Source organism: Chaetura pelagica, unplaced genomic scaffold (assembly GCF_000747805.2).
Source record: "Chaetura pelagica isolate M959 unplaced genomic scaffold, ChaPel_1.0 scaffold69, whole genome shotgun sequence".
NCBI classification, from domain to species: Eukaryota; Metazoa; Chordata; class Aves; order Apodiformes; family Apodidae; genus Chaetura; species Chaetura pelagica.
Genome location: NW_009970724.1, coordinates 8,769,182 through 8,785,530, shown reverse-complemented (window position 1 = coordinate 8,785,530; position 16,349 = coordinate 8,769,182). Strand labels below are relative to the sequence as shown.

Below are 16,349 nucleotides of genomic sequence, written 5' to 3'. Positions count from 1 at the left end.
AAGGTCTCTCAGCTTTCTTCAGCTGTCATCATACTTAGGAATTTCTTATAACTACAGTAAATACCAAGGTCCAGATTGACAACCACCACAGATTTGCATAACTTCCCTCTCCAAAATTCACGGAAAACTATCTTGTTGTCAAACTGGTAATCGTGATCAGAACAGGCTGAATGTCACCCACCTCTGCAGCCAAATGCAATAAATATGTTAGGTTTAATATATTAAAACTATTATCAATCATAAATCATACTGCACAAAAAGTACACAATCAGTGTTAATTTTAACACATGGCTGCAGTTAAATAATCTACTGAGGTGGGAATAAGGAATCGGCTCTAGCTTTTCTTTCCATAAAGATCTGCTTTCTTGGAATACTATCAAGTGGAAAACAAATCCTACCACTAAAAAGCTCTAAGAATAGTTTCCTATAATAAATGGCAGAAACTGACTTGGAGCATTATAATAACCTCAGAAATGTGGGAATCGTTGAAATTACTCCAATACTAAATAAAGACCTAGCATAACATTTCAGTATGTATGTTTCATGAGTGATTTCTATGGCCAATACATGTATTGATAACCATTTTGTTGATCCATGGAGGTATCTTGCATAGAAAATGTTAATAGAATCTCATGTAATGCTACAAGAAAGGACAAATGTTTTAACCTATTTTAAATTAACAATTCTTCTGGGACATTGACCTGTATGTTTTGTCAATGTATTATAAGTGTTCATATTTTCAGGCAAACCTCAGAAGTTTTCAAAACTAGAAGCAGGTATAATAGAAATCTATATAGCACTCCTATATATAAACATCAACAAAATGTGACATTTAGAAGGCGGTTGCTTTTTGTAGTATAAAAGAGGTCTGAAGTCTGCCCAATTCCAAAGCACACTCCTGCTTCACCTTAACATCTTTTCTACATAATTCCAGAAAGTCTTTACAGGAACTTACGAGTGTTACAGAAATAAGAAGCTACTTTTATGAAATACCTATTAAAAATACTCCCAGACACAAATCAATAGAAGAAAAATTGGAAAACTTTCCCCAGTGAGAATTTGACTTTTAAATATCCAGCCCTACCTCAACCTTCAGATCTTCCTACACATATTTTACAAGACAGTGTCAGGCAAGGGGAAGGTCATTTTTTAAATAAATTAACTGCTGCTTCCATTAAGTCTAGAACTTCACACTTCAATTTTCAAAATAGTAATTTCTTAATTCTTACCTTTGGCTTCTTTCCAAATAGCCACAGCTTTCCTTTAGCCTTGCCCACTGTAGTTTTTGAATCAATTCTCATTCCTTCCTGCTTTGGTGTACTGATGGTTCCATCAGATATAGTTCTGTAAATATTCTGACTGTAATCTTCAAATGGATAATCTCCAGGAGGTTCAAAACCAGATTTGAAGCAGTCTATCACTAGTTGAGAGTCCTAAACAGAGAACATCAAGGAGTTTAAAAAGCAAAACCATCAAGAACTGCAGAGAAAAACATGGTGACATAAATTTTGCCCTTAAATTGCAGAGCTGCACAGGTGGGGGAAGTAAGAAGAGCTCGGAATGCGTGATTTTCGACAGACCAAGTTAAGATAATATACATTATTTTTTTGTCAGCACTGTTACCAGGAGTATAAATCAAACCATACCCTGCTATTCAGAATCCAGCAAGTACTCCCCAAGGGTCATCACAAATTTAAAAGAGGACATACTTTGGACTAAACTACTACCCCACCTTCTAATCCTTCAACATTAGCATTGAAATGAAGGCAGAACTAAGAAACTAGATGCAGTAAGATACAATAGGAAAGGAGAAGCAAGAACGTGCCAATATGCAATCACATGGGACCACAGAATGATACTTTGTTAATTAAACATCCTTTATATGATTTAATGCTACATAAGGGAGAAAATACCAACCCTGTTGGTATTCTAGGATGCTTCAGGAAGACCAAAACAATGTGTCCAAAATCACATACAGTGAGAAAGTGTCATAGATCTTCAGATCACAAGAAAGCAATAAAACAGGAAGAGAACAGACACTGAAAGTGGAAGTGACCAGTGAAGCTAGAAGTGGACTCGCAATACTTCTCAAGCAGACATTTGATAACAGAAAGATAGATGTACATGGTAAGTCCATCCTTCCCCTCACCACTGCTTCTGTATCAGTTTAACTGCTCATGCACATATGATAAGTTGCTCAATTCTACTTACTCTATGTTTATCAACTGATTCTGCTGCAAGGATCATCCCTTCTAAACACTTAGAGATAATCGGAATAACCTTGCGTTCAGAGTCAGCAAAGCCTTTGTAACATTCACTAAGTTTGACAGTCCTCCTTTCATCCATTTCTTGAAGTTGCTGCAAGCACAAAGTAAGATAAAATAAAACTTTTATTTGCAGAATTTTTTTCCCATATGCAATTACTATGGTCACCAGTGTCATACAGAATTTCTGTGCTTTCCCAGTGTTTTTATTTGCTTAACAAAACAGAACTGAAGTTAAAAAATCACTTATTTTCAGACACAGACTTGAGATGCCCAGAAAAATAATTAAAAGCTGATAAACTTTTTAAGAACTGTGTAAGGAACTGGACTTTCATTTCCTCGATCTTTTTTAAAGCACATGTACAGTATCTACAGCCACCTGATTAATTAAAAATGCTTGTTTCACGCAAAAATGAAAACTACAGTAAAGAAACTCCAAAGAAATGCGATAAGAAGCTGAATCTTTTCTTTATCTATTCCAACAAAGGCAGATGTCCTAAATAGCATTTAATTTCATCTCTCTAAAACAGACCAACAACTTGGAATGCTAAATCCCTCTCCCAAAGTTGAATGGTACCAAAGACTTGCAAGGAAATAAAAATATAGTCCCAGGAGAACGCAGGACTTGGCCTTTCTGCTCTTCCTGGAGATTTCAAAAAAATGTAAGTAATATCTTACAATAATAATGGATTGAGCCCTAGAGAAATACAGGCAATAAACCAAAACTCTGGTCCAAACTACAAGGATGATCAAACTGTTTCTCCTGGGAGTTGACTGCAATTCCTCTATCAGTGTGCTAATGTCAGATCCACTGTAGTGCTGCTTAACAGGTAAAATACTAGAAAAAAATGTAATAAGCCAAGACAATTTTCTCCAGTGAATCTTAGACCTTCTAGTAAGTATTTTTTTTAAAAATATGAACTCCCTTGTGCTTCTGGAAAGTGGCAAGCATTCTCAAGTTGATACACCTCCTAACATTTGTTCATGTCAGTATTTTTACTTTCCATTTCCCCACTCCATCCATGTCTCAGAATCAGTTTCTACAGCCTCAGTATTCTCCCAAATGGCTGAAGGTCCATGCCAATGCACTTCTGAACTCTCCCTTATCTGATGCCCCCCCAGCTGCTTTACTTTAAACTAGTTTTGCGAAGTCTCTCTGGTTTTGAATGTATCTTAAAAAAAAATAGTTATATGAAGCACCTTAAGAAATACCCTTCTTAGATGTTAAGTATTGATGTAATTTGACCTTTAATTTATTATTGTAGAGAGTTCTGTGAATTGCTGGTAATATTGATGAAGCAATGACCAACTAGGGGGGACAGGACAGGAGGATGGACACACGACACACCACAAAGTAAAGTACTTCAGCCTCCACGATCCACCCCTTTTATACAGGAGATACATTAAACCATGTAGTCACCAGTAGCTATACGCTGTTCTTCATCTCTGCCAGAGTCAAAACATTCACACACGAGTATCAAGAGAACTAGTGATCAAACTTTATTAGAATGATTTAAATGTTTGCTCACCCAGATGTCTCAAATGAGTATTTTGTCACACCCCTTCAGCAATACTCTGACAAAGAGTTTATAACATCTTCATAGAGAATAAAAGTCTAAGCATAAATACTGTCAGCACTAAGTCTCATGATAAAACAGGTTGTATCAAGATTATGCTAATTTATTGATAAAATTATCCACTAAAATCCCAAAAATAGATTTTAAAATGTAAATATCTACTTCTCCCATAAAATATGATCTGACATACACTCTGTAAATTATTTTACCTTATAAATCTGAGGAATAACAATGTAGTAGTGCTTGTGCTGTTCCCCGTTGAAATTCTGTAGTTGTGCAGCATATTCATTTTTGTTTTCATCAGCCATGTGGGTGCGCAGGTTTAACTGTTGCTTAGCCTAGTAGGAAAGTGTCATCAATTCAGACACATCTTGTGCTTTTCAATGACACAGTATTTTTGTTTTACTTTACCACCTACACAAAAACACTCATCATAAGTCATCAAAACTGACACCCTTATAACTGAAATGAAAAGAATGGAAGACTTCATATATACTGACAGTTCACAGGTCTGGTTTGTCCTAACAAGCAACAGGGACAAGAGGAAATGGTATCAAGTTCTGCCAGAGAAGGTTGAAATGGGGTATTGGAAGAAACCACTTCATTGAAAGGGTAATTAAACACTGTAACAGCCTGCCCAGGGAAGTCACTGAATCACGGTCCCTAGAGGGGAGTGTGTATGTGGAGCCTAGGAACATGGTTTTAGCACTGGACTTGGTAGAGTTAGGTTAATGGTTGCACTCAATGATCTTAAAGGTCTTTTTCAACCAGAATGACTCTTAGGTACAGAGAGCAATGATCACTTTAGTTCCCTTGGCCATGTTTCTTAAATGTGCATCCTAAAAAAACACAGTAACTAAAGATACATAGTGTAAGATATCAAATATCAGTAAGCCTGAGCTTTTAGGAAGACAGTCATCATCTCAACAGCAACATCTCAAGACTAATAAAGAATCCTCCTCTGTGCTGTCTCTTATTTTACTGCAGCTTTATTTTTGCACATAATAAGCAAGCATATTTTATACACAATTTTGTACACTTAAAGAGTGTTGTTTGGTACTGATGATAAACAAGCAAGTAATTATTTTTTTTATAATAGAAAGTAGAGAAAGAACTGGCACCACTCTTACCTTCTCAACATCAGCCTTTGTTGCATTAGTGTCATTGTCCAGTCTCTCATAGCTTTGCTGTGCTTTCTCTGCCTCTCTACATTCTCTCTCAAATTTCTTCTTGCTCTATAAAAGCCACAAACTTACTGTTTCAAAAGCCACTATCCCCTTTGATTCTGTACAGTAATTTTAAATGCCAAATACCAAAATTCCATTAAAATATATTACATTCACTAAGTACCTTTCAGTAAATACACTGTTGTTACAGCAACCAGGTCTCAAAAATTTTCAACTTCTCAATTTTAAAACTTTTTTCTTTGAAGTACGAGCAAGGAAACAACAGTATTTATGCTATAAAATATCAGATAATCAATATACAAAATAGCCTATTACAAAGATCCACAGTTTATTATAAACAGGCAAGTCCACTTTCCTGTCTTACTTCAATAACCTAAATGATTAAAACTTTCAAGTTCCCTTCTTCAGTGATAAATTTTAATTTAATAAATTCAACTATTTTTAAGGTATATCTATGTTATGAGATCTTAGCATACCCATCCATTATCATTGGTATTGAGACCAACTGGTGTAGCTGTAAGCAACACAGACAACAGTATTCAATGTACTTCACATTCAACATACCCAGATGTTGTCAAGACAACTGCTGTAGGAAGAACTTCCAGCTCAAGAAGTTAGTATCTCTAGAGACAAACTGGCAACAGAGATGGTGTGAGCACTGATCTCCTGCTTCAGAGCAAAGTCAGGCAACTGAGGTTAACACTGTCTCCTGCAGGCTGTATGCATTTAGAAGACTGACTTTGCACTCAAGCAAATACAGTGCACACAACATGACTGGTTGTTTTGAGGGGAACTCTGGGAGTTACACTGCTGAAGAGTGACAGCGTCTAGAAGTACAATATCTGCTTCTACTCTCACCCTTTGATCATGAATTAAAATTCTTTGACATGACACTGAAGTAAGACTGCTTATCTGGGTCCAGAACACAACAGAAATTCACCTCTCCAGTATTGCTCCACAATAATCTGGACCAAAGATACAATAAATTTCTAAGAGACAAAGCCACCTTGAGTTGGTGGAATCTTGTATTTTCTCATCTTCAGAAGTGTGTCTTAAGAAAAAAGGAGGTTATAATCTGTTCTAGAGAAATTAACTTCCTGCATTTCTCTGTTAAAAAGTAATTCTACCTCCTGAAAGCATGAAAGTCTTTGGTGGAATTATTGAATAGACCTCATGTAACAAGCCCTCAAACTCAAGCCAAATACAGTGACCTAAGATTTCATCTTCATATAAATTTATGGTAATTATTAGTTACTCTATAAACAAAAAGTATCTTAAGGAGAAGCAACCAAAGTTGTCTGTACCCATGTTACAAACATATTCCTTTATGCTGGATAAAAGCTAAGGCTTCACTCAAACATACACAGAGAAGCTGCTTACAGGAGACTTTTTTTTTTTTTGAACAGGGAACTATAAATACAATTTGGATGTTACTATGTCTGATTTGGACATTCAGTAATTGAGCTAAACATGAAAGTCTAAGCAAGCAAGATGACAACTGTTCCATTTACAGACTGTGTATTATTAAGTTTGATAGGAAAAAACCCCAAAACACAAACCCACATTATCCATCTGTTTCCAGCACATGTCCAGATACTGTTGAGCCTTTCGTCCTTCTTGAAGATGCTAAAAACACCACAAGTAAGATTAATTTAAATACCTTTTTGTACTCCAACCATTAGTTAAGTCCCTTCTCTAGGTGACACCATAAAATGTGTAGGATCTCCCATAAATTAACAGTACTCTTGAAAGATATTACTAATTGTGTAAGAACAGCAAGACATTAAAATCATACAGGCAAAAAAGTTACTAGTAAACACTACCTCTCAAGATCTTAAACTTTTAGATTTAATAACAGTTGTAAACCAGTATGTAAAAATACAGAATAACTTTAGATACGTGTTTTATATATGTATAACAAAACCTACTTAGTGCCAAGTTTATTAAAATGGCTAAACTAATACATCAATTCATTAAAAGACAGATCCATTTTGTTATCCTGTTATCAAACCAAAATACAGAAATTACCATTTTCCTCTCAGTTTTTAGATCATGAGAGTATCTCATCAATTCTCCATATACTCTGTGCCCCATTTCTTCTGCAACTACTTCTCGTTGTCCTGCATAGTCATTCAACTCGTTAAGGATGTTAAAAAAGGCAACACATGAAGTGAACCTGAAAGGAAGCACATACACACACATATATACAAAAAAAGTGAGACAGGTTTTTTTTTTAAAAATGGACTATTTTAGTATAATCTGCATTCCTGATTAAATTAAAAAAAAATAAAATTACACATATTTTACAATAAACCTTATCTTAATGCTATTTGAATTATAGTAGAAATGCACGTTGGGAAAGCCTACATTAAGCCTAGCATGTATCGTCTGTTGCAATGGCTCTTGAAATACATTTTATAAGAATACGGATTTTTGTGGATGAAAAAAAAAAAAGAAGAGTAATACTACCTGGAAAGCCCTGTAGTATAGTGGTATCTCCTAAGCTGCCAACTGAGAGGCCTGAGCCTGGGAACGGATACATACATCCCTAGGCTTGGAGGCTGAACTTGCTGCAGAGTTGATGTGCTTGGTAGTCTTGAGGGTGGAACATGCCAATCATACCACTCACATGCATCCCGATGGATGTTCTACAGAACAAGTTTGCTATCAGCTCTGGAGACAGCTGCCTGTTTGCCTGCCCACCTCTTGGCTGGAATTAAGGTGCCACTATGGCTGGCACTAAAAAGGGGGGAAGAGGAGGGGCAAAGGGTAGAAAGTGTGTGTGGAAGGGAGGAAAGAAACAAAAAAACAGGCACCACATTAAAAAATACATCTCTCTCTTTTAACTGTGGAATACTGCCATCTCCATAGGCTTGGCTCTGGGGAATTCAAATGCCACCCTAGCACTAGAAATCCCGTTCCCTGTGGTCCAAGATCTTTAAATAGTTGAAAGAGCTAGAGGAAACCCTAGTGTGGATTCTCAGGCACACTGTGCACAGCGTGTGCTCTGGCTGCAACCCGAAACTCGCCCACTTTCTTTCCTTTGTAAAAGTTATTCCTAAAGAAAAAAAAGCATTGTGTTTTCTAAATAGGTTTTAAAATGGCTATGGACATGGACAATAAAACAAGCATCTCTCTGGTAAATAACCATAAATCTGTTCAGCACAAATTGCTCCTCCACAGTTAGACATTCACTTATTTTGTCTCTGGAGTGAAAGCAAGTCAACCATTCAAGAGCTCTTCTTGCCAAAAACGTGACTATTTTCTGTACACTCAAGTCTCAGCATACAAATGTACAAAGCAAATGTACTAAGCACAAAACACTGCCTAAGGACACTCAACTGCTTTTCTATAAAAAAATAATACTAGACTGTACATAGCATACTAAGCTTCTGCTTTCAAACTTTCACCTAGCTAAAGATTAATTTGGAATTGCACAAGTACAGCCTACCGTGTTTACTACTTTAAAATACGAATAGAAGCAAGCTCAGGTTTCATGCTTAAGAACTGGAGCAGAATTAAGAAGCCGAGCAGAATTATTTTGTTGTCTTAGCCAATTAACTACTTAATCTTTTAAAAAAATAAAAAAATCCATAAAGGGACAGAATATACTGGAATCCTTGTTTCTTGTACACAGAACTTGAAATGCACATCTTTACCTGGGTTCCTCATCTTTGGTTGAGCGTTTAGGACAATACTTCTTAACCAGATTTCTATTAAAGAAGAATGGAAAAAAATATGCTATTTTAGAGTCTCTTTCAAGAAGACACATATACATAAAAATTAATTAATAAATTATTTCTTTTTTGTGACTTGAAGGAACAAATCTGCTCCCTCTGTCATCTTATAAGGGTCCTTGAGATAACACAAGGCAAATAATGACTGCATTTTTGAAGTTTTAAGTCACTTTGACATAGAACAATACATTTATAAGTATTTAAAACCTCTACTGCACAGTAACCAGACATAAAATGAGTTCTTTAACATCCTTTTCAAACATGCAAAAGAAGCCAGAGGACAAGAAAAAAGCACGTGTCATCACTGTGTAACATACAGACAGCACACACTGGATGCCATACCCGTGAGCACAGAACTCCATGCCTGAATTAAGCTTTGAGTGAACTTTCAGTTTGAAGGTTTTAACCACAGCAGCTCCAAATCTTCAATGAGGATGCTTCCAGAACAGAAGCAGCAACATCTCTTTTCAGGAAAGATGTTACATATTTCTCTACCACTAGTGTTGTAAATATGAGGTTTTTAAACCAAGAAAATCTTTAAAAGATGATCCACAGGACCAGCACTTTACAGAGCATCACAGTCCAGTTTTTGACAACACTGATATGAACTCATCTGCTTATCATACAGTGCAGAAACAGCACCTTAAGGAACATACAAACCACATCACCTACTCTATCCTAAAGTATAAATAAAGCAGGGACACACTGCTTACACAAACAACCATAAAATGGTTGCAGTTACATACATTGCTACAAATATCCCAAATCCTGTGATGAACGTGAAATAAAGCCACAAAATTTTACAGAGAGCAGAGATAAGAGGAGAGAATGCCCAGTGATTTTCTTCCAATTCTTGTCTTACTGTACATCAACCTTTGCTTTAAACTTCTGAGTACACTTTTTGTGCAGCGCAGGGTCCTACCTTAACTTACAATATTTATTTTCTGACACCAATGAGGTGGTGTAAAATTCTTGAAATTAATGCTGTTGGTCTTAAAAAAATCCATTATAACATTTTCATTTTTAGTAGCTGGATGTTCATGTTGTGGTCAGACTCAATGATCTTCAGAGGTCCCTTCCAACTCCTGATATTCTGTGTTTCATACCTTCAACTGGCTGCATCTTTTAATCTAGCAATTTGTCAGGTTTTTCCATGAAACAGAAAAACTGAAATTATAACTCTATGACAGTTCTCTTTTCCTTGTGAGAGTTTGTAATTTTACAGCAAGTAAAGAATCATTTTTGTATGAAAGAAACACAGGTAAGACATAGGATGTTTATCAAATGGCTTACCATCAACTTTTGTGCTTTTTGAGGTCGAAGAAGCAAAACATCTCAGTTGATGTGCATTTTTAAAAGCAGCAAACAATATTTAAAGAGATACCTACTACACAAATTAAACAGACCAGTATTTAAATACCAATGTCTACCCTCACAAAAATTCTCAGACTTTCCAAATATTAGAACTACTTCATTGAAATCTTGCTAGCAATGTTTAAACTACAGACCAGATTGCCTGGTATTTCTGACTTATTGCCTATACATCTCTGATTTAAAATATGAAAGTAATATTTTTAAGTGTGAAATAACATCTCAGTAGAAAATAACGCACAACTTACAACAGACGCAACTCAACGCTGGCAATGTTTTTCCCCATTCATCTCTCATCATACCTTCCATTTAAGAACCAAAAAAACTCAAACAACAAACAAACGCACACAACGTTATTCCAAAGAGACAAGAGTGTTTGCCTTGTGCTTGTCAGAGAAGACTTCCCAGAGGGCGTTCTTGAGATGGACCTGGATTTTGGAAAGATTGCTTCTGCTTTTTAACTAGTATGAAATAGATTTAATTCAACCTTCTGTATTGTGTAAAGGAATGATTTTGAAATGAAACTATTTTACACAGCCACGCAAGGAAGAAATTAGGTATGAAACAATGCAAACCTAGCAGAGCTTCTTTAACAGTTGTCTTTTAATTGGCCTCTGGATATAATTCTTCCATCTCTCCATCCAGTAGTGATTGAGACAACTGGGCATTGCCTTCTTAGTCTAAACATAGCCCAAAGCAGTTTCCCCAAAAGCAGCAAAGAAGTAGAATACATAAAGCAATCTATACCCCCAATACTACAGAAAAAAAAAAAAAAAGGAAAGAAGCAGTGAGAGAAGATTCTATGGAAAAAAAAAATATTGCACGCATGTTTTGTATCTCATTCCTAACCTTGGTTGTTACAAACTATGAACTACCTTATAATTAAAACAAGGGTGCTAATCCTGCTTTAATCTACAATACTCCAGTACTATTTCTCAAATTGATTTATTTGGATGTCATATTATATCTAAGTAGTGAGACTATGTTCAGTCATGAAGTATATACCAAAGTATGAACAGGCAGTCAGCATGGAAATAGCAAGCTTAGACCCTTTGTCTTTTTCCATACCCTCTAAGACTACAAGCAGCAAGAAAAATAATTATAAAATAGTTGAGTTCTTTTTACATCAATATGTACTAAGAAACAATATAAACACTGACTTTCTAAAAAGACTCTTCCAATTTTATTAGAACACCACGGCAAAAATCTCTTTTTGCTATCACCAGAATACACTGCCTGTTTTAACATTCTACTTGGTAGGGACTGAACACAGACATTTTGATTGGAAAATGCATAAACCCAAGAATAAAAATAATAATCTTCGCTAAGTGACTTTCCCATGTTTCATTTTCCTTTATATTTCTGCATTGCTCCTCATTGCTTATTAACAAATAGAAAACTCTTAAAATTCACCTTATTATTATTCAGAAGGTGAAATGCATACCAAGCAGACAATGCTGTAGCTAAGCAACAACATGAGCCTTTCCAAGGGAAGATTTTCAGAGGTGTTAAAAATGAGAAATCACTTAAAAAACATACAGATTAAAGTGGCAGGAGAGAAGGGTCAAAAATACAGATTATTTACTAACATGCTAATTTTTGTTCCAATTTCATTTCTTAATGCAACTCTTTACTGTTTCTAGGAAGACAAAAATAGTATATAATCCTTTATCCTAATAAAAGTCAGTTCCATTAGTCAACCTTGTCTTCCCTACAACCACAGGCATGTACAGTTTTGAGACACTGTGATCAGGATTTAAGGTTCAATAACAGGACAAGGTACAATAATCGAAGTCAGTAAATATGAAACGACAAGCATATGAAGAATTTAAAGTTCAAAGAAAAAGCCAGTGTTCATGTGAACAATAAAGCATAAATGGCTTTTCCAAGAAGTGAACACCAAGACTAAAAAAAAAAAAAAAAAAAAAGATAAATTACATTTGAAGCAGGTTGACATGCAGCTAGTGTGAATGTGGATCTGAAGAGAGAAGCATTATTTCAAAGAGGAACCAGTTGACACTTCCAGGGACCATAATGTTCTTTCAAGTTTTCATCTAAATGTGTGTCTAATTCTCAGGATCCATATTTAGATCCAGACTAGTTTAGAAGAAAACTGAAGTAACTGCAGATCATCAGAACTGAAAGGGATATCTATTTATCTACTGGATAAACTGCTCTATCCATCCTCAGAAAAGTGTAGATTGATTGATACTTCAATCCTCTCTGGAAATACAATTTAGACTTCTTTTAAAACCACCCTCTGTCTTACAGCCATCTGGAAGCAAATTTCATACAGACTAACCACATCCAATTGTGCTGCTCCTGTAATTTTACCAACCTCTCTTTTCAGTACAAATTGGTCTCAGGTCAATAACAGTGAGATAGTAGCCTGGACTGTATTACTGATTTTTAAGAAAAGCACCACCTCAGTCATGTAGCCAGAAGCACCCTAGTTAATAAATTAAAATTATTTATGTACATGTAAGACATCTACATAAAATTGTACAGACATTTGTGTAAAATTTTTATCAACTGAAAATGTACGTTTTCTTCAGTCAATTAATATAGAATGTAAAGAACAGAAGCAGCATCATTAATATGGTAACATCTGTATAAAAGTAGCAGCTTAGGTAAATTGACTACAGATCTACAGCCTCTACATCATACTACAAACGAGACTGGGAAAAAACTATGAAGTCTGGTTTCAGAAGTTACTAAAAAATGCAGTAATTGAAAGTATTTCATAATTATATGTGAAGTAACACTTTCAATAGGGTTCTGATTGTTTCAGTGATAGTATATCATTAACTAGGTGAAAACAGTGACAGTGAAATGTGTTTAGTAACAGAAAAAGTTTTAACTGAAGAGATGAATCTTAGAAAACTGTAACACAGGAGTTTGAGTTTACAAAACTGAATATCCTTGGAACTGTTAAGAATTCATATGTTTTGGCTTACAAAAGCCATCTTTGTAATAAAACCCTGCCACATCCATATTTGGATAATAACCAACAGTGTAAATCCTCAACTCCATTCAAAGGAAAACAGATTTGAGATTTGTCATAATTTGTGCCCTCAACTTCACATTTGAGCTTATACTAATTTTTAAAAATGTTCCCAAGATTCTACATATAAAAATATTGTAACTATGTCTCAATTAGCATATAGTAATATTATATTTAGGGGAAAAAAACACTTATACACAACATACATACTGTTGTATGCAGGAGGCACATGAAAAATACATTTGCTCAGATTAACCAGACATCTCCAGAGATCACAATGTACAGTTTTTAAGGGAAACACTCAAATATTTCAAGAACAATCATCACTGTTTTCTTTAAAATGACAACAGAGAAGCTGACCAAAATCAGAAATTATATTCCACATGGTATTTTCATCTATAACTGAAGGTATAACTTATATTACTGCCTAACATGACAGGAAGTGGAATGCCTCTGTCCTCTCAACTGTCATAATGCTTCAGATGAAACAAAAAGGGAGTGAACATCCAGAATTATTTTGAGTGTGATGATGTAGAAGTAAACAACATGGTCCTTTACCTTGCTCCTTTTAAGCAACAACGCTGATCAAAAACAGCATCTGAGAATCCATTACAAAATTTAGTCAAGAGTCCAGTAATTTGGCATATACTAAATCTATTTTTTTTCCAATTATAAAAATAACAAATTAAACAGTCATATAATTAAAATCTGTTAATCTACAATGTATATTGCAATATATTTGTACTGATTCAGATCCCTCTAACTCAGTAACAGCCTATAATAATCTTCACAATCCTTGGGGTACCACAATATGTTGAGACTTAAGCTTCACAAAATGTAAAGTTTTCCTTTAAGTTAGCTCAAAATAAATAAATAAATAAATAAATTATCGATTCTTTCTTTCAAACAAAATGTATTGCAGACAAGGACATGACAAGCTCTCTAGACATTTTTTCCTTCATAAATGTTTGAGGATTCCTTAATGGTTTCAATTTTTTCTTGTACTTTTTCTATCAACAACAGCCCATCAAAGAACTGCAAGGAATGACTTGCAACCTAAAACCAGCATTTGGACAGGGTTCTCACAAGCTTTAATTTCTGGAATTACTCAGGAACCATAAACTGCAATGACTGCATACAGTAAGAATATAGTTAGTTCACTCAAACAGTTCCTCACACACTGTACATGCATCACTTATCTCCTACAGGACTCAGAACAGCTGTTGCACCTGGGAAAGTCTCATCACTAGAGTATACAAAAAAAAAAATAATTATCAAAATGCAAAGGTATATACAAAGTGAATATGAATTTCTGCCAGGACACAGACATTTGTGAAAACTTATGAAAAACTCACTCAAGTTTTCACCCTTGGGTTTAAGTCTATGAGAGTAAGATCCATCAACAGTCCCAAGAGAACTCATAGCCCACACAGAAATTAAGACAGAAAAAAAATACACTACTAGCATTAGCTCATGCTAGCACTATCTCCCTCATCACATTTGTTTGCTCTTGGTCTCCCCTCCTATCCAAGTACTAAGAGAGCTATAGAAATACCAAGAGCTGACCACTCATTGTACCTTTTCTACATCTACTAAACAAGGACACAATAAATCTCACTTATTAAGTTCATTAAGAGTCTCTGAACACACTATTTTTCAGATTGTGTTTCAATAAAAAAGGAAAAAACTATGATAAACTAGAAATTTCTATCAGAGATTAATATCTATCTCATAGGCCATATACTGCCAGCATTAAAATTTACCAGAACCATAGTCTATCCTTGAGATCTCTCAGAACTTCTCAGAAGCAGGATGCAGGATGGTTAGTTCTTCCAGAGGTGAACATTTTGCTCAGTCTCCCCTGGGCTCTCATGACTGTTTTGCAGGGTTAAGAACAGTGAGTGTGTTCAAGAGCAATGGTGGCTGATACCAAGTTGTTCTCACAAGATAGTTCACTACCAACTATCTATTCTTCCCTAAGGAATATGCAGGCAATAATATCAAAGAGAAGCTTCATGAACTGGTCTACTGGCAGAAAATCAGTGACCCTCTCTCGTGTGTGTTGCTGTCCAGACCCTCACTGGCAGCAGGCAGAAGTGCATGCATGTACTGTACAATGTGTGCAGCAAGACCTGTACTTCCCCAAACCATCATACTTCCTGCATATAGACAGCCAGTCCAGCTACCTGACAGAAGGGGTACATGAAATAACTTTTTTTTAAGACACTTTGAGAAAAATCAGTACTTTTACCCAAAAGACTAAAAAGCTGAACGGAATCATTTCCTATTTTTAGTCAAATACTGAAGTAAAAACATGGTGTCTCATCTTGCTAGCTGTGGAACAAGTCTTTAAATATAATTGAGCAAAATGGCATCTGCTATTCTTACTTATGTTAGGTGAATGTACATGACTTCATCAAAAGAAATAGATAAATAAATCAATAAGGAAATGAGCAGCCTAGACAGAGACCATCCATGCCCTCAGCTGTGAACCTCATTTATCAGGAAGGATTCCTCAGTGCTGCATCTGCTGACAATCTAGTTTGCCAATTATGAGATGATGGAAGACACCACAGGAGAGAAGCTGCTATCAGCTTCAGTCTCACAAGGCTAGCAGCTTCAGTTGAACCCCAAATGAATTCAAGACAGCAAAGATTATGGTGAAGGCCAAGTTCACAGGAATGTCTCAGTTTAAATCTTGTTCTTCAAGCACTATGTGCACCTTTTGGTAAAAATCAATCCTACTTTATTCTGAAGAAATGGCTTCTCTGACATTTCACCGCAGCAACTCTTCTGAAGGGAAATTCCTATTGGATCTAAAAGATGTTTCACTTGGCACAAATAAGAAAGTAAACTGAAGAGGTAAGATAAAGGGTGGCAGGGTTACAGTCTCATTCAAAGGCACAAGACCAGCTGTGGAAAGCGTATACTTAGAGGACAGAACAATCTGCTGCTTTCTCAAGTTCTACTCCATTATTTCAATCAGATTTCTTAACACAATGTAACGTAGCTCTTGCCAAGCCAACATGAGAAATAAATTAGTAGCAGAGACTTGAAGCTAGATGAACACACACAAACAAAAATGTACACATGGATAATGCGTTTTGCAACAAACATGTTGATAGTGGAAAAATATTATTATGGTTTTTTTTGTTTTGCAGCTGAAAATTTAAGTCTCAAACCTTGTTAGTCCAAAAATTTGCAGAATG

General features: G+C 35.5%; 1 protein-coding gene across 1 annotated transcript in view; it reads right to left on the bottom strand.

Annotated features, from left to right (window-relative positions):
* Positions 1–16,349, bottom strand: part of FNBP1L (formin binding protein 1-like) — a 62,343-nt gene that overhangs the window by 9,741 nt on the left and 36,253 nt on the right. Inside the window, exons 3-9 of the mRNA XM_010006764.1 lie at positions 8,688–8,741; positions 7,057–7,204; positions 6,592–6,654; positions 4,972–5,076; positions 4,051–4,179; positions 2,212–2,358; positions 1,230–1,433 (exon numbers count right to left, since the gene is read on the bottom strand). Of these exons, the coding sequence (XP_010005066.1) occupies positions 1,230–1,433; positions 2,212–2,358; positions 4,051–4,179; positions 4,972–5,076; positions 6,592–6,654; positions 7,057–7,204; positions 8,688–8,741 (850 nt within the window). The remainder of the gene's footprint in view (positions 1–1,229; positions 1,434–2,211; positions 2,359–4,050; positions 4,180–4,971; positions 5,077–6,591; positions 6,655–7,056; positions 7,205–8,687; positions 8,742–16,349) is intronic.